Source organism: Eurypyga helias, unplaced genomic scaffold (assembly GCF_000690775.1).
Source record: "Eurypyga helias isolate BGI_N326 unplaced genomic scaffold, ASM69077v1 scaffold16451, whole genome shotgun sequence".
Taxonomy (NCBI): Eukaryota; Metazoa; Chordata; class Aves; order Eurypygiformes; family Eurypygidae; genus Eurypyga; species Eurypyga helias.
The window spans coordinates 58,503-81,492 of NW_010231635.1; the positions used below are offsets into that span (position 1 = coordinate 58,503).

The following is a 22,990-nucleotide window of genomic DNA, read 5'->3' on the forward strand; positions in this document are numbered from 1 at the left end:
CAGTAGTGTTACATGTGACATACTGTTCAATAAATTAGCCAATTAATCTTGCCAAATAACGTGGCTGACGGTGAACCTCCCACCGTTAGCCTAAAAAGTGAGAGCAGTAAAAGCGTTACTGTAACGCCGCAGTACCAGCGTGGTCCTCTTGTTAGTGCCACTGCCGTGTTCCGCTGCGTGTCCAACCAGATGGTCTCAGTGAGCAGCGTCTCTGTAAGAAATCAAAACTGTCACCACCTGCAGCATTTGGAGAAAAATGTGGGGTTTTTCCTAATAAGAGTTTTGATGGTGGTTTCCTTTTTACTGGATATTCAGAATAAACACTTTTCAAGTATATTACTCACAGATATTAATCATAAGAAAGCTTAGGTTGGAAGGGACCAACCTACTTGGCCATGGGTCAAGTAGGAACCTTCTCACAGGATACCTTCTCTGACACACACAAAGCTATTTCATCTCTACTATGTGGCTGGATGTGTCCACATGAAGTTGGGAGTATCCTGGAAGGGGTTGGTTTGTCCTTCCAAGGGGATGACCTTGGGTGCTGAAGACTGCAGAAAGGTTGGTCATGTCTTGCTTGCAGCGTGCCAGGTTGAGAAGTGCAACCTCCAAACTCGGGAGCTTAAAGGTTTTGTGCATCAAACCCCCTGCAGAAGCCCAATGGGTGTTCTAAGGAGGCGTCAAGGCTCGATCACACCAGAAGGACAAGTGCTGTTTTTGGAGAGAAATTTGTAACTACCTCTGTAATGCTGACTGCAGGCTGGTCCTGCAGTATATTGCACAGAATACTTTTGGGAGGATTTTGCCCCAAAATTTTAGTTCAGTTCAATGCCTGAAGAATGGATGTCGGTAGCAGTCACCTTCTTCCCCTGTTGCCATCAGCAAAACCTAATGAATTTAGTATTTTAAGGTATTCATTCTAGTTTTGCAGTTTCCTCGGTGTAGTTAAACAGAGTAGCAAATAGCCAAATAATTCGGGGCTCTGTCAGAAGTTAATTCCTGGGATGAGCTTCCGTGTGAGATGTTTCCGCGAGAACAGAGGAAGCAGCACAGTGGTGTGATAGCTGCCTCTTCCTTTCGCAGCTACTCTGTGGCTTCCTGTGCCACGTGCTCCATCAGCATCGATGTTTAAAGACCTGACAAGGCACCAAATTTGCATCTGTTCCCTCCCATCAGCACCAGCTTCTTTGTTTGCCACGTGACTCAGATGAAGATCATTAGTCAGCTTGGATTAGCCGAGAGGACCGGATTTCTTAAGTCTTGTACATCTTAAGATGTATTTCACGCTAGATTAAGGGATTCTGGAGTGGTGAAAAGTTTGATAAAGGGATCTAAACTGTATTCATGTAGTAATTTTTGGTGCTTCTCAGAATATCTGAGTACTGGTGGGTATACCAAATGGATTCAGAAGTAGCTAACAGATAGTCCTGTGTCAAAAGGAACCAACTAATAGACGTCTCTGATGTGCTTCTGCAGGTAACTGATGCTCTCTGATGCTTCAATGGCTCCCTGTAGTAAGAGAAATGAATAGCTCCCGTATAACCTTGCCTCTCTAAATGGAGGGATGTTTGCTTATAGGAAGGGCTGGAGCCCCTCTGCTATGGGGACAGGCTGAGAGAGTTGGGCTGGTGCAGCCTGGAGAAGGGAAGGGTCCGGGGAGACCTTATAGCACCTTCCAGTACCTGAAGGGGCTACAAGGAAGCTGGGGGGGGCTTTTTACAAGGGTCTGTAGTGACAGGACAAGGGGTAACGGGATTAAATTGAAAGTGGGGAGGTTTAGGTTAGATATCAGGACGTTCTTCCTGGAGAGGGTGGTGAGGCACTGGGACAGGTTGCCCAGAGAAGCTGTGGATGCCCCCTCCCTGGAAGTGTCCAAGGCCAGGCTGGATGAGGCTTTGAGCAACCTGGTCTAGTGGAAGGTGTCCCTGCCCATGGCAGGGGCGTTGGAACTAGATGATCTTTAAGGTCCCTTCCAACCCAAACCATTCCATGATTCTATGAAATGGGTTTTCATGATTCTTCCTTGAACTTTTTTCACACATACACCCCCCGAAAAGAAGAGGCAAGGACCTGCTGCACAGTGACCATCTGCTGATTTCACTGTCTCACTGAGGAATTAAATATTTAATAACCTAAAATAGTGTGTGACTGCTTTAATGCAGGCAGCGAAACAAAAAAGCAAACTGTGGGCACAGAGTCAAAGACCTGATGGTCAGTCCATAGGGTGTCTCAGGAAAGGATGAGAATTTCTTCAAGTTTTAGGGAGTCTGGGATATTATTGGTTTGCTGACCAAGGTAATTGGAGTCGTTCTAACGTTCTAGTCGTTCTCTGTGCAAACTGGTGTTACTGTCATCAATCGCAAAAGATGCCAGTGTAGTACTTAACTGTTTAAAGGTTGCTCTTTGTCATAAAATCCAAGTGAGCATGCAGGAACATCCTGACATAGAAGATGCATCCTGGCCTGGGCTGTCCCCAGGTTCTTGTTTTACTGGTTGGTGGCCCAGTCAGTCCTGATTGAGGGTGTGGTGGTGGTTTGGGGTTTTTTTTCTTGCTGGGTAGTACTTACCTGTGTGCAGATGTGAGCAGCACAGCTATCGGCAAGAAGCCCAAGTGTGATGGGAATTCCCCAAAATTGTCTTGCTCTGTTGCTAAGGCCTGGCTGTTCCAGGTGTTCCTCTCCTCCTCAAGACTGGTTCCTTGGCTGTTGAGCTTCCCCTTGCTCTGCGGCTTCGTACAGCTACTGAAATGTGCTGCTTCCACACCTTGGGGACAAGAGGAGCTCCCCCTCCACCTTGACTGGATGCGTTTACATCTCCTAGGACTGCCAGAACCAGTTCAAATCTCCAGCACGTTTCCAGTGTTGGATCAGTCACTGGAGCGTGTCATTTGTACCCTGTACTTGAAGTTTGTAAAGGCTTGGCTTATTCCTCCTAAGAAATCTTCACTAACCAGGCCCTACAGCTTGCAGGACGGCGGGTGGAGGAGCTCCATGCCCACTGCTGGTTGATGTTGGCATTATGTTCCCCATAAGTTTTGGGGTGGGGAAGCTGGTGTTGGCAGAGCAAAACTGAGTTACTTTGACCATGGTCAAACAGACCCAGCTCCCAAGACGGCTGCGTTTCCTGCGCAGTGTCCCAAAAGGCAAAGCTTGTGCTTTACTCTGCACCCCTGCTCACCCAGCAGCATTCCAGGACCTTCCTACTTGATTTGGGGTGAATAAAGTAGTTCACACAGCTTGCAGGAGCCCTGCCAGGCCCACTGGGCCACAATCAGTGGCTGGGTCCTGCTGGTGGCACACTAAGCTCTTGGTGATTGCCTTGGCTTTGTCTTGTGACACTTTTTATTTATTGACCTGGGTTGAGGACTTTCAGAATGTTTTAATGCTGATTCCAGATTCTCACCTTTACTTCAAGTTAAGCTCTCCTACGGCCTTCACAGAGGAAACCTCTCTTCCAAAGTTTTTACTGGAAACTCATCTTTATCAGCAAGCAGTGCCATCTTCTCTAGTCTGTGTCTCCCTCTTCAGCAGCCTTTGGCTTGAGCCGCTCTTTCCCGTGCGCAATGTGGGCATACATGGCCGTGCTTTTATCTCTGCCCATCCCATCATTTGGATTTTGGGCTGTACTCTGCCACAGCTCCTACACATCCTTTTGCATACGCTGGTGTTTCCAACCAGCTGGTTTGAGTTGCACACGGAGATACCGGCCTCTCCTGTTGACTGACTGCTCTGATGAGGACCTGGGCTGGCCGTGCGGGCTGTGTGCAGTGCTGCTCGAGCCTGTGGAGGGAAAGGTGGATCTTACTGCACTCACACCTGGTAGAAAACGTTTTAAATGGATTTTAAATATGTGGAGCCTTTTAAACTTAAGCCACTGCTGCGTTTCCTGCTGTAGGAACCTCTGTGTCCTTACTCAGTGCCTTTAGCATACCACTTGTCTGCTAAGTAACAGCCCTTTGCCGAAGGGAAGCCGAAGACGCCGTTCGTGAACGCTTCTAGAAAGCTGTTGTATTCCAGGGAAGACAAGTGTGGAAAAGCTGTCTGCGCACCAGGGCGCTGGGCTGCCCTGTCTCCTGGATGTGGCAACAGAGCCTCTCCACATCACTTCACACGCTGCAGGAGGATGGCTGGATGCTGTAGGAGGATGGCTGGATGCTGCGGGCACCTGCCTGTGCAGCCATAAAGCTGATGCCTCTCCTCATCCGGCTGCTGTCACATCCAATGGAGCTCACGTCTGTGGCTGCAGAGCCTCCCAATGGAAATGGAAGCCAAATAGCCAAATGCTGAGACTTGAAGATGAGCTTTCTTTGAAAGCTTTTTTTAATCTCTCCAGCTAATGTTGGTTGGAGTGGAAAAGAAAAAAGATGTCTTTCTATAAGCCTTGTTTTGCTGAGAAGCTGAGGCAAACACGCCTGCTGCATTGATGCACGCTTGCAAAGCTTTAATGATCTTTTTTCCCAAAGTGTGTTTGTCCCCTGAACTCTGAGCCTTTTCTTGAGAACAGGGAACCTGCTGCTGCATGACCATGACTCTGTCACTCTGAGCCCAGTTCCTCGGGACATGACCATGGCTGAAAAACATCTCCGTGCAATCAGGAAACTGCTCTTTCGTCTTGTGCTTCCACACAAATAAATAATTCACTGTGGTCCTGGGAAGTATCGACAGTAGATGTACAGGAATGATTGTTGTTGATCCTACTTTTCGAAGCATCTCTGGCATCTTTTCCCTGTGGTTGATTAATGCCATGTGCAATGCCTTCCCTGCAAGCTTTGCCTTTGGAAGGTAAGATGGATTACTGCTTATTTTCAGGTTTCTTTTGGCTGCGCTGAGCTGATGATCGAGTTCCTGCATAGTGACAGCTTCTGCCTGTGCGCGTAATGTGAAGAAGTCATGCATTTTTGATTCAGTAGTAGTTTATTTTTATATCAGCTGGCAGATGAGTCACACCTTCCCCCACTCCTTCGCAATCCCACCGTGGCACATGTGATTCAGCGCGGTCCGGTGTCAACACGCGTCGAGTTGCAGGCAGTAGCGCTGTGGCCAGCGCTCATCCCCAGGATGGGTAGGTGACATTGGCAAGTGGATGTCAAACATGATGAGCCTCTACGGTGTCGTGGTGGGAAGCAGGAGAGGAGTCTGATGTGCTGGAGAATCCCAGGAAACAGAGATCTCTGCTCTCCCCAGCCCACGCAATAGATGAGTCACAGCGTACGAGCAGAATATACTGAGTCAGGGAGGGGTATGTCGTTACATATAGAATATTGACGGATTCTGTGGTTTGGTTTGAATTCTTGCTCTGTAAACAAGTTCACCTCTAATGAATTATGGAGTCTGTGTGTTTACTTTTGGACCTCTTTCTGTTGCACAACTCGCTGGAGTGAAGCAGTCTGTTTACTTGTCAGGAAGTAGGACCAAGGAAAATGAAGGTGGTATAAATAACCGAGCCTTTTACATAGTCTAGTCAATATTTGCATGTATATTTTTCAGCGTAGCTGAGCTGTCTGCTACTCCATACTGCGTATTAAGTTAGCTTTTTGGGATTGCCTACGTCGAGCGTGTTTTTCTCACTGTGTTGCTCCTGCTTTGCTCGTGACCTGCTGCACGCTTGGTATGTATCGATGTCCTTCACGAAGAAATTCTTTCCGTGCCGGTTGCATAATCTTGTCATTCACGTAGCAATTAGGTAGGGGTCATTTTGGTAAGACTTGGATGGAGGTAAACAATTCACCGTGGCGGAGCGTGCTGCCAATACCAGCTGTTTCACGAGGAACTCCCTGTGCCTAACGCGTATCCCCAAGGGAGCTGGAGTAACTTGAGGCCACGTAAGTGAGGGTTAGCGCAAGATGCCTACACCCCTGTTAATTAAGGAGCGCGAACGTACGCATTAGCTGTTGCTGTGGTCGCTTTAATCTTCAGCGATCTCACCCGTGTGTTTGCCACCCTGATGGAAACGCTGCTGTGGCCGGGAGGTGAGCCAACAGGTCACCCCACAGCAGAGTGCTGGTTTGGGGCAGGATAGGGCTGTTGGGTGGGGATTGTCCCTCTGCACCCCGAAGTGGGTTTGTGCTGGCGTGGAGCCGTGTGGGGCTGTCACCTGAAGCACATTTTGTACCCTACTTCGTTGTATGGGGGGGTTTGTTCACAGCTGTCACGCTACAACACTCTGGATGAGCACTGCAGTCTCCTCCTTTGACATTTTTGGAAATATTTTAGAATGTTTGGTTACTGTTAGTATTTGGTAAGTGACTTGTCTGTACAAGATGATACAGAACCGATACCCGTTGGCACTGGCAGCAACTTGCGCCTTTGGATCGCATCTTGTGTTTAATCACTTCCCCACCTCAGGTTCCTGCAGAAGACCCTAGCACTCATTTTAAGCTGTTGGGTTAATTTTCTAACAGCAAAAAAAACCCCTTCTCCCTTCATTCTCAAATCTGGCAAAGAAACACGCCGTTGGCGATAGGTTTGAGATGCCTCAGCAAGGAGGAGACGTGGTTTCACTCATCTGAAAACGGCCTTTTTAAACACAAAGTGCAACACGTGGAGGTCCCTCACACTTAGTCATCAGCAGCCTCGTTATAAAGTCTTTTTTGACAACAAACTTTTGAACTTCAGAGCTGTTGAATTGCAAAATAAACTGTAGTGGGTTACTTTAACACGCCCAGTTGAAGCCTGCCTGCTTTCAAAGCTGGATCGCTGTTGATAGCTGGAGAATATTTTATTATCTAAAAATACTTGGTGTTTTTTTTTTTTTTTCATGTGGCAGTTCACTTGTTAGGAAGGGCTGCCTGAATGTGCACATTTCAGCATCTCTGTTAACATTAGAAGTTTTGACTGACTGGGGCTAAATTTAGGCTTTGTCAGTTGGAAGCTATCAGATGCTTTTAAAGTAAGGCCATTAATATTTGAATATGAGATCAGGGCAGTTTCCTTTTTATATTTCAAAAAGTCCTCATGCATCTCTTACTCTTCCGGTATTCGTTGCAGTAATCACAAATCAAAACCCAGTGACACTGGGCAGCGTGAGGAGGGGAACGGCAGGATGATGGGAAGCTGAAAAATGCCTTTCCTGCAGACACTTTTTCTTGAAGCCTGGCATGCCCCGCAACGGCGCTCATAAATCTGTAGCTGTCTCATCTGAGTCATCTCTGATGCCTCGTTGGGTTCTTCTGACAGACTGCAGTGTCTGCTCCAAGCGGGTTGTGTGCTGTCCCGCTGGCCCAACCGCCGTAAGGATCCAGCTGGACTTGTGGAGAGGGACAGGCCATTTAATCGTGAAGGTCTCTCTGCTGCTCTGGTGCTTTCTCGCAGACCCTGAGCTGAAACATCTCATGCTTGCTAGCAGCCCAGGTTGTGCTTGGGACTTTGAGTGCCTCAGCCATTTGAGTGAAAAGATGAAAATACTCGGTGTTTGAAGATAAACATTGGAATTTATATTTGTGTTGAATGGAAAATCCAGTTTGGCAATTAGGGCCATAAAAATTAAGAAGCATGTAGCAACCAGTTAGCCTTGCTGTTCTGCTTGTCCCCCTTTCCTAGCCCTTCTTTGACAATTTTTCAAGCTGCTGGGGCACTGCACTTAGCAGCTGATTGAGGTCTAGAGCTATAAAAGCCGGATCATTTTCTGGAGGGGTGATGCATCAGGGGTCGACTACTGCCTCGATTCAAAACAAGCTGATTCCCTTTTGGAAGGTGGGTGTCTGTTTTAGTGGGATCCCTTTCATATATTTGTGCTTCCTAAGCACCCTATGAATGCTGAAGGTTTTTTAGGTGTTCCTCACCTTAAAGAGGGAAACGTTTGAGCTGTGCTGGGGAGCTTTGACTCAAGTGAAGTTCTGGTCTGTAGGGCTGCCTGCCTTCGAGCCCAGCTATTCAACGGGTTTGGAGTTTGCATTTCTGAGCTGTGCCCTGCCTCCTATTCAAAAACCTCCTCCACCTCTAAAAGATAAGCTATAAACGCTGCCCCTGAATGGGCAGGATGGATTCGGATAGGTCAGAAGAACTTTTCAGCCCCGGGTGGAGGCTTGCAATTTTGTCATAGTTTTTCTGTCTGAAAGTGGCGGTTTTTCCTTCAAAACTCCATTCCTGTCTGCTTGTACTCAGCTATCTTAAGGTAAAACAAATAGATGGTATCTGGAGGTAGTATCTTATTTGCAGCCTCTGAACTTCTGTTTTGCAGGAGGTTCTGCTGTGCTAAGAGGGAGTGGGAGGTTTTCCATCGAGCTGGAAGGACTGTGTGTGTAACACTTTCCTACTAATCTAAAAAAATCTCTTTTTCCCTTAAAAACTACAGTAGTTAACTGCTGAATGCCATTATCTTCACTTCTTGTAGAGAGTTTACTCACTGTGAGTGTTGGACTCTTAGCATCCATCACTTAGCTTGATGCTATTGCAGGAGCTCCCGTAGGAGCAGGCAGGAGTGCTGTGGGGCCGAGCTGCACCCCCAGCTTTTCGAGCAGGTCTCAGTGCGGCTGGGGGATGGCACGTAGGGTTGTGCTGCCAGAAACGCCGCCTGGATCGTCCCAGCGTGGTCTGGCCAGCTTCAGCTGGCCGAGCATCATCTGACTCCTGAGCACCCAAAGCAGGGGCTGCGTGTCTGATGCCGCCGTTTGCTTTATCCACCTAAATCGGACCAATCTGATCTGTCATCCAAGACCCAAATGCCGTTGGATCAATGATAAATACTGCCTGTACGTGCCAGTTTTGCCTTATGTTGCTGTGCTGTCCTGGCTAGAACGACTCCTGGTCCCTGCGCAGAGACGTGGGTTGCAGCTGAGCTGTAATTCAAGCTGTCAAATTCCCTCTGCATTATCCCAGCAGTTTCACCCTATTTTGCAGCTGGCCAGCACGTTGTAAGCTTAAAACGTCACTTAACTCACCCTATATGTTTTTGGCCTGTGGATGGGGAGGAAGTAGGGAGGTGGTAAGAGCTCTATCTCCAGTGGAGGTGAGCTGCTGCAGCGCCGGGCTCACCTGGGACTCGGTGATGTTTCTGATCGAATCGGAATGTTTCTCTGGACAGCAGAGGAGCGATGCAGCTGGCCAGCACGTTGTAAGCTTAAAACGTCACTTAACTCACCCTATATGTTTTTGGCCTGTGGATGGGGAGGAAGTAGGGAGGTGGTAAGAGCTCTATCTCCAGTGGAGGTGAGCTGCTGCAGCGCCGGGCTCACCTGGGACTCGGTGATGTTTCTGATCGAATCGGAATGTTTCTCTGGACAGCAGAGGAGCGATTAGCATTTTTCATTTGCCAAGAAGTAGCCTTTTCCTTGGCAGTGCTTCTGGAGTTAAATGTGTGTGCTGCTCAGCCCTCTCTGCAACTGAGAAGATCTGCTGTTGGTTTTTCTTGAGCATCCTGTGGATTATACCTGTTATGTAATTAGCATGCATAATTTGTGCTCAAAGGAAAGAAAATATGCAATCACAGAGCATACCTGTACTCATCTTCTCTGTTACCTGGTTAAAAGGAAGGAGCTGCAACCTGCTGCTTAATTCCCTTTCAGCAGGTAGAGCTGACCCAGTGCAAGAACTGCGCAGCCAAGGAAAACCGAAGAGGAAACAATTCCTCTTTGGCATGAACCAGCAGAACCAAGTTGGCTGTCCTGGCTATGATCTGGCTTTGTCCTTGGGTCACAGGTGTGGGAAAAGGTAGTTAATTAAGCTAGAACTTTTTGGGGTGGTTTAAAATAACTCTTCTAAAACGATACACTGTTTTGGTCCTTCTCTTAAGGTGGTGTCTTAGGTGCCAGCTGCCGTTGTCAGTGGATCGTTGCAAAGGGTATATTGGTATAGAATCATAGAATCACTAGGTTGGCAAAGACCTTAGAGATCATCCAGTCCAACCGTATCTGTCCACCACTAAACCATATCTCTCAGCACCTCATCCACCCGTCTCTTAAACACATCCAGGGATGGTGACTCCACCATCTCCCTGGGCAGCCTGTTCCAGTGTGTGATAAAATCCAGCAGTTATATAGAGATTTGAGTGCAGTCATTTCCCTTGAGCCCTAGAAATGTGAATTCAGTCTCCCGAAACTTGCCAAAAAAGCAATTTATTGTGTTGTTCTTTATCCTTTTGTCTTGTTCAAGAATTGAAACAATTTCATTTGACTGTACCTTACTTGCTACAGCTAAAAAACTGCCTCTGAATGGGTGTTTCTGGGTAAATTTCCCAGATTTGGAAAGTCTTCCTGCGGCTTAACCTTTCCAGCTGGGGCTAATTCTCCTCCCAATCTTTCTTGGGTTTTATGAATACAAACGTGAACTTCCTCTTGGTACCCTCTCTGAAACGGTTTCTTTCTTTGTGTATGTGAAGAGTTGTTTAATCGAGTCAACACATGATTATCAGGAAACCAGCTTGTACAACTCAAGGAAAATGAAATGTCACCCTGTTTTAATAACACAATGATCGTGAAAATTGTTTTTCTGCAACTGAAGTAAAAATCAAATCCTTTGGACTTTTACCAGCAGCAAGAACAAATATGTTCTTCCTTCTGTCCTTCCCATGTCTGTTTCTCTTCTGTTCCTTTTCTCATACCTTTTTTTTTTTTGTAGTTTCAAATACTAATAAGCTACTCAAAGCACAGCAGGGATTCAATATCTCCTGCGTACCCTGCGAAGGTGCACAAAATATGCTGGGTTTCTGGAGTGAAGCTGGAGGCTTGGAGTCAGCGTGGAAGCCACGCTTCATTTGCAGACTCATTGGAGATGAGAGTAGCTCTGTCTGCTCATGGACTGTACACAACTGTTGCACCGTGGTGTACTGAGTGTCAGCTCTTCCCATTAAGCACTCTGCTTGCTCTGCAGGGGAGAAGGTATTGATCCGGCTCGTGACATTCTCCTTTGCTTTATTCCCAAGCACCTCTTGGGTTCAGTGAGCTGTGCCTCTTCCACATCCGAGGGCAGGGGAAGCGCGTTGCTCTGCCTCTTCTCCCTCTTGCAGCAGCCCTGCACCCTTCTCGGCCACCGACGGGCTTAAGCAGAAAGTCGTGCGGCAGCTACTCCTGCTGGGTGGGAGCGCTGAGCGTTTGCTCGAAGGGAGGTGATTCACTGCCCAGCCGAAGCAGGAAAAAGATGTGAAGGGCTGGCGGCGGAGAGCCGAGCGTCTGGCAGCAGTTGGAGCAACCAAAGCAGGAGGATGTTCGGGGGGAGTGTGAATACGGGGAGCTCATAATGACGCTGTAAAAGGGCTGCTGAGGTGCCATCTGGAAGAGGGTGAGCAGTTAAAGAGGAGATATCTAGAATAAAAGGGGCTGGGAGCAGAGACAGCCGGCACGACGGCCAGTGGAAGTCTGAGGAGGTGGCTACCTCTCTGCTGCTTTCCTTGGGCCGTGGGCAAGGGAGAGGAGCAGCTGGGGCTTGCTAAGTGATGCTCTGCTGAGTGCCTCTTCTCCCCGAGGAGCCAGCACGGACGGTGACCCAGCTGCCTGCCAGGCGGCATCGCAGGGAAGCAGGCGGGAGACGGTGGGACGCTGCCAGATGCTCTGGACAGGTCCAGTTGCTCTTCACCCTGTTCACTAAAGTCTTGGAGCAATTGGTAAGATTGTGGCGGACCCTCCGGCATCACCCCCTTTCCTACATGCAACGCAGCTGCAAGTGAGTTAGTGCTAGAGTCAGAAATGGCATTTTCTGCTCATTTTCCTTTGCATCTCAACTACTGGGTGTTTTCTTAGAACAAATGGGAAAATATTGTCAATCACTCACTGTCTCTGTCCTTCCCCAAACTCCTCCAGTTATGGTTGAAGGTGAAGGGCTGCACTGAAAAGCTTTTGCTTTCCAGCTTTGAATTAAGACATCTCTGAAAAATGTGCAATCAAATATTTGAAAGACCTTTAGGCTAACTTTATTCCAATCTTAACTTTTCTTCCCTCTTTCTGTTTTTGAGGCAGATCATTCAGAACCTGAAGCTCAGAACAAAACTTTGTAATCCCAGCTCATAGACGTAACCCATTAACCAACGTATTTGGGTAGATTTAAACCCACTATCACAGGGCGTGTTTTAAGAGGTTAAAAGATGAGATCTTGGCCCAATCAGCGCTGATAGCAAAGCTTCTGTTTCAGCCAGGATTTTATTCCGATTTGAAAATTAAGAGAGGGGTAGATCCTCATTAGTGTAATCAGCTTAAATGGGTTGACTACTCTAAAGCAATTTGTTTAATTTGTTTGGAACATGTTTAATTTTAGCTATAGAGGTTCAGCTCTCGCACAGTTGCTATTTATGCTGTTTATCGTGTGATTTTGTGTTCTGCGATTTGTAAAAATAAACCTTCTGCTCTGAATGAGAATTTTGTGACAATCTATGTCCCATTCATCAGTGCTGCTCTAAAACGGTGCAGAACTTTTTGTGCTGCTGTCGTGTTTTTGCATCCGTTTCTAGAAGAATCGTTCTCGCTGCTCGTGTAGAGTGTGATTTTGCTCTGAGTATCAGCCGTTTGTTCGGCGTTGGGTTGCTCCCCCCCCTTCTGTCATTGGGTATCTAATCTGGGGTTCCTGGGGGTGTCTCCCCTCTGCGATAGAGCTCAGCTTTGAAGCCTACGTGAAGAGAGGCTACAAAATTCTTCTGTACTGCTTGAAATAGATGTCAGCTTCTCTTTATTTGGCCACACCATACTGAAGGGTGGTGGAAACCAGTTTCCCACGGGACCAAAAACCATAGGTGATTCAGAAGCTACCCGTGTCGTTCACTTTTCACACGTTGCACTTGTCTCCTGGACATTTGATGTACGGGGCCTTGGCTTCTGCGCCTCCGCGGACGCAGGTGCCACGTGTCGCTTCCTGCACTCGCTACCTCGTCTCTTCTTGGGTGTATTTTGGGCTGCTCGCTGTTGCACAAGGTTTATTCATAGCCTCTCATGATGCTCATATACAGAGCATCAGTACACATTCTCTGCCGCGGCAGATGGTTTCCGCTTTTCCACGTGGGGCAGACGCTGCAAAATCCGATTTCCCTTGGGCATAACCTTTGATTGGCATCTCTCTGCCAGTTGTCATTTCATAACCTGTCCTGGAAATGGCTTTGGACTGTCTGTATGACTTGTGGGTCTGAAGCCTGGACTAACGTGGCTTGTTGGAGTATGCTGGATGGCTGACGAGTTATTAGGGCTGTTAGTCGTGCTGTAAAGCGTGTGGCAGCAAGGCAGCGCTACTTGAATCAGCCAGGATGCTTGATCTTGAGGTGGAAATTTGCTGAAAGGTGTAGTTCCTTGGTGTTAATCCAGCTCAAATGACGCCCTCTCCAAGAGCACTGGTCCTGCTGTGTGTTATGTTCCCACTCTTTCATTCAAGCTAAGCAAACACTAACAGTTTTTCCGAGGGTTGATCCAACATACTCCTTGGCCACGTGAGCGCAGGTAGGCGGCGGGATGGGTGAGGGTGGGGTGGGGATGGGACGGTCCCTTTTGGAGGCAGGCCGCAGGAGCAGTTAGTTGTAGCATCTCAGGAAACCCAAAGCCAGGGTCACGTGGCTGCACGGGAGCGCGGTGGAGCGAAGTCTGAGTTTTCAGCTTTGATGTCTGCATTTGCTCTCGTTCCAGCCGCGATGCTTTAATCTCCAAAATGCTATGCTAGGCTTTTGCTGTGCTCAGCTTGAATTTTTTCCAAGTCATCGCACTGCTGAAATAGCAGAATTTGCCTGTGGATTCCAGTGCAGCGATCAGTCTGTGTTTATTGGGGTGATAAACTTTCCACGAGAGCAAGGGTGGAGCGGGGCCTTTTACATATAGTCAGGCCAAATCACTCAGCAGCAAGACTGAAGCCGCTAAGCAAAATCAGATGCTTACCGTGAGCGCTGCTGCAAGCAGAAACGGGCTGCTTTTTTTACAAAGGAGAACCTGCACACATCATGCCTAGATTTTCTTGCCTTAATACGTTGGTCGTGTATAATGCCTTGGAGAAATTAATTGTTTAGATGTTATTTCATACATTAATTGCATTAAACTGCTCATGGTTTGTATTTCAAGTGTTGAGTTGTGCCTTTGAATCCTCAAGAGGAGACCTCTGTTCTGCCCGTGGCTTTTTATCCTGCACTCTTTGAATCCAGAACTGCTCGTCTAGGACAGACTTTTACAGCATTGTGGCTTTGTTTGACCTTCTCAGTCCTCTTCCGACACAATTGCTTGCTATTAAAAACCTCAAATTTGACTGCCCAGACAAAAGATACATTTTTCTTCAATCAATCCCTTTTGTTGGCAACATCCTTCTTAAGTATTTGCAGATCGACTGGTGATGTTTGTGGAGTTCTTGTGGTTCACCGTGGCAACGGACGCACGCGGTGGGACCAGGGCATGTTGCTAGTTGCCGAAATAGAGCCGCGCTGCGTCCTGAATTATGCAGATGGGCTGCGATTAAATAAAATGTTACGTATGTTTTTTTAGGCTGCCCCTTTTTACTGTTCATAAGAAGAATGGGTCCAGAGATGCCTGCATCTCAAGTTTGCAGAGAAGCACCCTGAAATCATCTAGCTGCGTCTGCCTGCTTGGATCCTGCAGGCATCAAGCCTTAATATTTGCATCAACCATACAACTTCTCTTATCAACCTAAACGTTGAGTTGCGACTGAGTAAGCTGAGGGTGCGTTGCCCTGTGTCCCTCATCGCTTCATTCCAGTAAGCAGTGTGGAGCTGAGGAGCCCTGGCTTGGGCTGGGGGGCTCCGAAGGGCTGTCAGCGATGCTCCTGTGGGTCTAGGCTGTGTGTATGATGCAGCCTGGGCCTGAAAACGAGATATACGTTACAGCATTTTTACTCCAGCAAAGGGAAGAGGTGAGCCCTTGACTGCAGAGCTGGCAGCGTCACTGCTGCAAACCCTCAGAAAAAAATCGAACCCTAAAAATATGCCTGAAACTAATAATGTCTTCTGTAGGCTGGCACTTAGGATGCTTTTTTTAATGTTCTCCGCTACAGCTTCACCTTGCAGGAGCTCCCACCTACTGCAGAGCCTTCCTGAGGTTTAAAGCTGAGAAGGGGACTCCGAGGTCGTGGGGTACTCTTGGCTCATAAGGCTTCGAGTGGGTAAAGCTAAAACCCCAAAGAGCGCCAAATAGTTGTGTTGCTTCCGTTTCTACGTGAAATCTCCATCTTTTGGGCCTAACTGCAGTTTATCTTCCTGGTTCTTATGTCCAGTGGGGATTTAATTTTAATTGCAATGCTCTCTCTCTTCACCAAATAAGGCTGTAAATTTACTCTTTTCCTCTTGCTCTGGGAATGGGATTCTTTGCCTTCCCTAAGAGCCTCTCTTCAATTTTACTCTCCCGTATACCTTAATTAGCACACTCCTAATCCAAGTGGTTTCCTTCCTGATTTGCACTTTTCAAGACCATTATCCTCATGTGAAAACTGTGGTAGAAGTACTCACTGTATATATATCTTGAATTTATAGTGGTCTTAGTTTTAAAGTTTCCACAGAATATTCTGTTATTCTATTATTCTGTTCTTCAAAAAATAGAAATTATCATCTTGGTATTAGAGGTAACGTAGGTAAGACCTCATCAGATCTCACTAAAAACTCAAGGGCTCACCATGAGTTACTTCAAGAGCCGTTGCAATTATTCAAGCCTTCGGCACTAAGCTGATGGCACGAAATCATCAGTCATGTTGGTTTGGGACTATTTGAAAATGTTTTGGAGCTGCCTGGGTCATGTCCCATCATTGTTCCGCTTTCCGAATTGCTTCTGCATCAAGCCATCCTGTTTTCTTGGAGGGCTTTAATTGCTGTTCGTGCTTCCTAAAACACAAAGCTCTGTTAGGAGCAGTAGCCTCCCAAGACCAGGTTGGGTAAACGTTTTACGTAGGACACAAAACTCCGGTTAGACTGGGAATTCCTGCAATACCCTGTAATATCTCATTAGTGCGTCCTGATGACTGATACCTACTATGATTCCCCAAGCATGGGAATTAATGCGATTAAAACCATCTCATGGTAATCTTTGGCGAGCTGCATTTTGTTCTTTTTGAGTAATACACGGGAGCATAAGTTCTGTGATATTTAAGCTGTAGTAATCTCCGTGCTGCACTTATTGTATGTTGGCAAGTTGATGAGTGCTGTCGGACAGATTAACGAGGCTTTCCGAAATCTCCAGTGGGACATAAAGTGACTGTGTTGGTGCCACTCCAGCCTTAGCCGTTCCCTGTTCTGCTGCACTGACCTGCGCTGGGCTACGGAGCACGTACAGATCAGTGCAGCGACACAAGCGATTCAGTTCTGGGGTTTGAATTCATGAGGTTTTTCGCTATTTTTAATATTGATCTCTTACGTAGCTATAGGTGCGTGTATACGTTTACTTAAAACGTGCCACAGCATTTATGGTCACCATGCTGTCAGGCCCCGTGCTGTATAATTTACAGATCTCTCTGTCATTTTGGGGAAAAAGGATGAGTACACAGTAGTGCTCCCCGTCCCGTGCCCAGCCTTTACACCGAATAGCAGGATGCCGTGTTTTGTGTATTCGAGCAAAGATGCTGTTTTGACATAGGACAAAACCCCGTATTTCAAAACAAAATCCCTTCCGTTGTGTTTTGGAACTGCTTATGAGATGTAGAGCGGGAATGCAGTTTTTCTACATGACGCAGCTTGATACTGATGCCGGGAGGGCTGGATACTCATTAGAAAGATTTGCAGTTAGCCCTGCACTGAATTCCTCCCTGTACGGGCTGATATGATGTTAATTTTTGACTAAAAGGTGATTCAAGGAGCCCTGTGCAGCTCAGTGAGTGCTCAGACACTGAAGCAGGTTTTCTTCCCTTTTCTTCTGGTGCCTTTCAGAAAGCTAATCCACGCAAAAAGGCACTGTCAGCTGAGTGTAAATATTGCGTACTCTTGCTGAGAAATCTGTTGCTGAGCTGTTGGGTGGGAAGGGTAGGCTCTGGCTCCTACTGGGTTGGGTGTTGAGAGTTTTGTGTGCAGCTCACAGCAAAACGGTTTGCACATATGCTTAGAGACGATGATTGCTTATTTTTACATGGGGATGGGTCAGAATGTAAATCTTTGCTCTTTTTTTAAAGGAATTTTTTTTTTACCTTTCTCATGAGTATAATAAGAGTAAACTTTGTGTAAGGTTGTGCTGAAAACGACAGCTAGGTATTATCTCGGTTGGAGAGCAGCCGTTTTTTCAGACGTGCCTCATTTTCTGCAAGGGCTGTCATCTTCCTAACTGCTCAGACAAGTGCCAGCCCACATTTGGGGTTGTACTCTGCCTGGTGTTTAGTGTAGCATAGGGAACTCCATGTCTTGTTCCCTAAGTCCAAGCGTTTCAGCTGCCAAAATGAGACGCTTTCATGTGGTTGTGTTATTGCTTTGAAATCCATTTGTCTATTCAAGGGTGTAGCTGAGCAAAGCCTGCGCTGATCCGGCCCTCAGTTCATTCACAGTGCGTGCTGAAGCTTATTTGTTTGCTGGGCAAGATCAAACAGAAAGGACACTCGAGAAGTAAAAATAAAGGATCTGCCCAGCAAAAAATTTACATGCAGGAGAAAGGGTATTAACGTTGTCCTGTTGACTGATTTCTTTTCATATTCTTCCAGCTGAAGGGCTTCCCCAGGTGTATTACTTCGGGCCGTGTGGAAAGTACAACGCCATGGTACTAGAGCTGCTTGGTCCCAGCTTGGAAGATTTATTTGACCTCTGTGATAGGACGTTCACTTTGAAGACGGTATTAATGATAGCCATCCAACTGGTGAGTAACAGCGGGCAGGGCTGAGCCCCGCAGCCCCCACGATGCCAGCTCGGGTTTATGTCAGTCCTGGGCTAGCTGAAGGGTGGGTGAGGTTCAGGGCTGTCTGTTGGTTGGAGAGAAAATCTCCTTCTGTTGTAGAATCACAGACTGGTTTGAGTTGAGAGGGACCGTCAAAGATCTAGTCCCACCCCCCTGCCATGGGCAGGGACATCTTTCACTACAGCAGGTTGCTCAAAGCCCCGTCCAGGCTGACCCTGAACACACCCAGTCACGGGGCATCCACAGCTTCTCTGGGCAGCCGGTGCCGGTGTCTCACCACCCTCATCGTGAAGAATTTCTTACTTATGTCCAACCTACATTTCAGTTTAAAAACGTTGCCCCTTTCATGTCCCTACAGGCCTTGGTAAAAAGTGTCTCCATCTTTCTCGGAAAGCTGCTCAGGTTTGAGGAAAGCCCTTCTTTATGAAGCACAGGTCAAGTAATGCTTGTGAGCAAACTTGCTCCTTGCATAGCACAGCCAGTGAGGCTGGATACCTATGGACCTGTGCCCTGTGTCCCCTACACGCCCCTTCCCCAGTATCTACCCCAGCTCCCTCCCCCTGTTTGGACATCTCCTAGAACATCTCATTTCTTACCTACTCCCTGGGACACAGGGAGCACAGCACCCTCCCACACCTACCAGTTTTACTGGTTTGGTGCTACCAGGCTGCTCGTAGACTGAAACCTCTCAGAGCAATGGGAGCTGAGCTGTCCTTAGCCAAACTACCAGCATTCGCAGTCTCCGCCCTGGTCAGGTTTGGTTAAAATTGGCCAAGGGGTTTAAATGACTAACAGTTGGAAAATAATAGATCTATAGGCAGCATCCCAGAGCTCCTGATTTGGCTGAAAAGGAAAGCTTTCACCAAGCTGGAAGTGGTAGCTTGGATTTGTGTTTGCATTAAAAGTGGACGCCGTGAAACTGAAGATACTAAACGTGGCGAGTGAAATTCCACAAGTTGGTAGGGCCAGTCTTTCGTTACCATTTCAGTTTGGCTTTCTGGTTTTCAACCTGTGGTGTGCAGATACCCAAGTGGCACAGCAGAGGTGGAACGGTGTATTCACGTTAATGGACCGGTGGGTGGAAGTGTTGAAGGAAAGAGAAGATGGTGAGGGAGTGAGGATCATAATCCTTTCTAAATAAACTGAAGTTTGCCACAGTAAAATCTCAAATGGAAAATTGAGGTCACGGATGCAGAAGTTTGAACAGCACCTGCCTGGTATTGGGTTCATGAAGTTGTCTTCCTATGGCTGGGCAGTCTAGTGTTGTTGGCTTTGAGTGTTCCTTCATCAGCGCAAAACCAATTTATAGTGTTGGTTTTGATTAAATCAAGAGGCAACAGATGGCAAAGCCCCGGCTATAGCTTGTATGACCTTTGGGCTGTAAAGATGTAAGAGGTAAAGATGTACGTTTATTCCCATGTGACCGCAGGGGACATCAAGATGCTCACGGCAGTGTCCGTCTGTCTTTTGCCAAGCCCTAGGGCTGCAGATTAGCTCTGTATTTGGACAGTCTTCACTGGCATCATCTGCTGATCTTGTGACCTCGCTGGCCTGCCAACTCGTCTAGACGCTGGTATCAGTTTGAAAAACAGATGCTTGGGGTGATGCAGGGGGACACCAAAGCAGTGGAGGAGTTGAGGGTCTCCAGAGGGAGCAGGCAGTGCTGCTCCTTCTTCCATGGGGATCTTTCCAGTCTTCTCAGGAAGATTACACGAGTTACCAGCTTGCAGTGTATGCATTTAAGGAGGCAGAGTTAGCATCTTCAGGTGTGCCCCATCGCTTTCCCTGGGAGGTTTCCTGGCTCACCTGGCCCTCAAAGACGTGTCTTTTGAAGAGGCTGGCACTGCTCAACTGGAATGAAAACCCTTCCGCCCCCAGGCTTTGGGGGAAAATGTGTTAGATTTATCTTAGTTCCTACACTAAATCATTGCAGTCACTGTGTCACGCTCTAGAGTGAGAGACACATCAGAGAAGGGAAGTTGGACTGTCGGATTCAATGGGTTCGCCGCCGTAAATTATGTTTTGCTCTTGCTTTTGACCAGCCAAGCCTGCTTAAGCTGCTGCAATTCTAACTGCAGGCGTGAGGGGACGTGAGGCTTCACTGCCAGAATCCAGTGCGTTGCACAAGCAGTGTTTCGCTCCTCTGGTGCTTGACATCCCTGCTAACAAAGCCTGATATCCAGGTGAGACTTCCAAAAAGGTGAATGGCCCGAGACCACCCGACAGCAGAGAGGAGCACCCTGCCCTGATGTAGGGAGTGAGCATGTTGCAGAAAACTGCTTCTCTGGTTCAGTTCTCACCAAAATGTCATCAAATTACTTTTTTTTTAAGCCAGGAATATGACTCAAGGGTAAAACAATACTAATTATCTGGGAGGCCCCTCTGCAGCATGGAGGTCAGGGAGCTCCCAGGAGATGACCCCCATGCTGGGAGTCACCATTGCATTGCTTCTCCTGCCTCGGGCTTCATCTTCTCCGGAGTGGAAGGAAGGAAGTGTCTGCCGTGGATTTCTTGGCACTTGTTGGAGCAACAGCATAGCAACCGGGGTGCTCTGAGCTAGTGGGATGTGGTGTCCACCCCTTTGACCCCTCCCCTCACTTGCATGTAATGATCCCCACGTCTTTAGGATTATTCCATCCTTTCTCTGCTGTTGGCGTGGTTCCCTGCCACGGCCTGCTGCAGGCTCAGCCCGACAGCAGCCACCTGCTGCTTTCAGGGTCCCATTTAGCTGCCTTCTCCCGCCTCTCCCTCCTGAAGCCTGACCCCTGCCGCCGCCCATCTCTGACACACGCGTGCTGCGTGCTGAACTGGGCAGGAACTTTGGATGCGGTGTTGTGGCACTTGATCTTTTTGTGTCTGGTGGTCAGTTTTTAACCAGAGGCATCCCTGGGAGATGTTTGTAATAGGCATACATGCTTGGCTGGTCTTACTTAGCTTGACAGGTAGCAGCATCTCGGGACTGGGGTGGATCCCTTAACTCTACAGATGTTAGAAGAAAGAGAAGCCCTCTGGGAGAAACAAATCTATCATCGTTGTCTTAAGGAGAGACGCTTCTGATTATGGGAGAATTTAAACATGGGTTTACGTCAAGAAGACGCTCCTGGCTGAGGGAGATAGAGACTGGACAATAATGAATCTTCAAGGAGAGCCTGATTTGGAACCTTTTCAGATGAGAAGTAGGAAGGTCTGCCTCGGCATGGGGATGAGCCACACAGCCCTCAGGTTTGTCACTAGGCTTGCGTGTTCTTCTGGAAAGCGTGCGTCGTGGTCAGAGCTGTGGTAGCAGCTTACCGAACACAGCTTGAGGTGAATCAGAAACTCTTTGGGTCTGAGACACCGCTTCATACCTCTCAGTGAAAACCTGCATTGAAGGAGTCTGTTTTGCTTCCCCGGTGGAAGTTTTCCAGGTCTGTTACTGCTGTAACTTGGGCCTCTCCAATACTTCGCATTGCTCTGCTACGAGCGTCAAACTGGAACTGCTTCCTCCACCCTCCACGTGCAGCTGCACAGATCAGGTGGTAGTCGTTCCTGAACGAAGCAAAGCTTGGCAATGAAAAACTAACGTCAGTCCCTAAAGCCCATAAATCTGAAATCATCTTAGGGCTTTGCAGAGCTGACTTGGTGTTTGGGCTGGGGGAGAATGGGGTTTTTTTATTCACTCTTGGCCAAGTCCAACCTGTGCGATGCTCACTGACAACTCAGTTTTGTCAGGAGTAAATGTTATTTTCACCCTCGCTGTGAGCGCTTGCTCTCAGAGACAAGGTCCACTGTGCCAGGCACCGTGCAAAAACTTCTGGCTGCGGTCTGGACCAAGTCATGGTGAAAAATATTTTGAGGAGTGACCATCAAAGTTGTCTTGTGTAAGAGACTCTAAAACAGCCTTGAAACAGGAGGAATTTTTATCTCTGCTGATATGATCTATATTCAAGCAGGTGATGTGTGGAAGAAGGGCTCAAATTTATCAGGAGAATCTAGAGATTGGGATTCCCATTGAGATCAGATCCTTAAGAATTACCTTTCCAAGGGAAGAGGGTTTATTACACTTGCTTCCTTGGCAGGAGAACGGAAGATAAAAGCATGGGTTTCTTTGGCGTTTGGTTCAATGTCACAAATATCCTCTGATTTCTCAGCCGTGGCACAGGGGTCCTGCTGCGTGCTAGGGGATGCTTCCCCTTCCGAGGGGTTTCTCTGACATGTGCAGTGGAGATCTGTGGCTCTGAAGATGGTCTCAGCCAGCTGTGGCCATGGAAATCCTGCTTTAATTCACAAGCAGTCTCCCATCGTGCCCTGTGATAAAATGCCAGTCTGTTCTTACTGCTGTTAAAATCACGGAGCAGATGTTAACACTGCTTCGCAGTCACTTTTTCCAGCGTCAGAGCAATTCCAGCCGTTAGTCCCGGCTCCTTGCAGTGGTTTCTCTGTCTGTAGAAGAATTAATGCGCAGACATCAGAGCCTGTAGTTCAAACACAGAGGAGCGGGCACCGCGTCTCTGCACCCAGCACGTTTCTGGAGTGGGAGCAGCACTTCTCCTCTCCCTCAGCTGTGCCATGGGTTTGAGGAGGCCGAGGTTGCGCCGCACCGGCACGCCTCGTTTCTTCCGGGGCGGCAAGCCTGGGATGCAGCGCAGGGTCACCAGCTCCCCGTCGCTCACAGCCACGGGCAGGGCGAGTGTCGTGTCAGGGTGAATAAAGCGTGGAGGTTACCGCAGGGAACATCTGTCTGACGTGGAGAGCGTCTGTCAGCTGTCGTGGGCTGTGTGTGTCTCTCTGGCAGTACGTCAGGAAGCATCCGGGCAGCTGGAAGTAAATAAAGAGGAAAATAAAAGACCCAACAGCGTCTCTGTGTGTGTGTGGTGGAAGCAAAAAAGGCAGGTAAATAAGTGTCTCTAAGTGCTGCTTCGGGTCATCTGACATCTCAACTGCCCAAGTTGCTGTCCCGGCCAATGCAACTTGCTGTGAATTTTTAAGGAACAAAAATAAGCTTTTTTTTTCAGGTTGTGTAATCTCCGTTGGCCATAACAACTGAGCTCCTCTGGTAGCAGGGACAAACCAAACAAGCCAGCCAGGCTCTGTTTGAATGCTTATTATGTACGGAGAGGCGAGGAAACGCTTTGTTCCAGTTTTAAGGGTTGCATCTTCATTTGAATTGCCTCCTGACACACCTTTTTGTCTTCCAACCTGCGGCTGTGTCCTGTAGGTGATTCAAAGCGTGAAGAATGGCTGAAGTGCAGAGCGTGAGCTCTGCTCTGCATCATCCTATAATTGATTAGGAATAATGGCTGTTAG

The 22,990-nt window shown here is 47.8% G+C and overlaps 1 protein-coding gene across 4 annotated transcripts in view; it reads left to right on the forward strand.

Annotated features, from left to right (window-relative positions):
• LOC104516725 (casein kinase I) overlaps positions 1–22,990 on the forward strand; it is an 83,981-nt gene that overhangs the window by 38,556 nt on the left and 22,435 nt on the right. For all 4 annotated transcript variants that reach the window (XM_010161155.1, XM_010161154.1, XM_010161156.1 and 1 more), the window contains one exon: positions 17,514–17,665. In XM_010161155.1, coding sequence (XP_010159457.1) covers positions 17,514–17,665 — 152 coding nt within the window. The remainder of the gene's footprint in view (positions 1–17,513; positions 17,666–22,990) is intronic.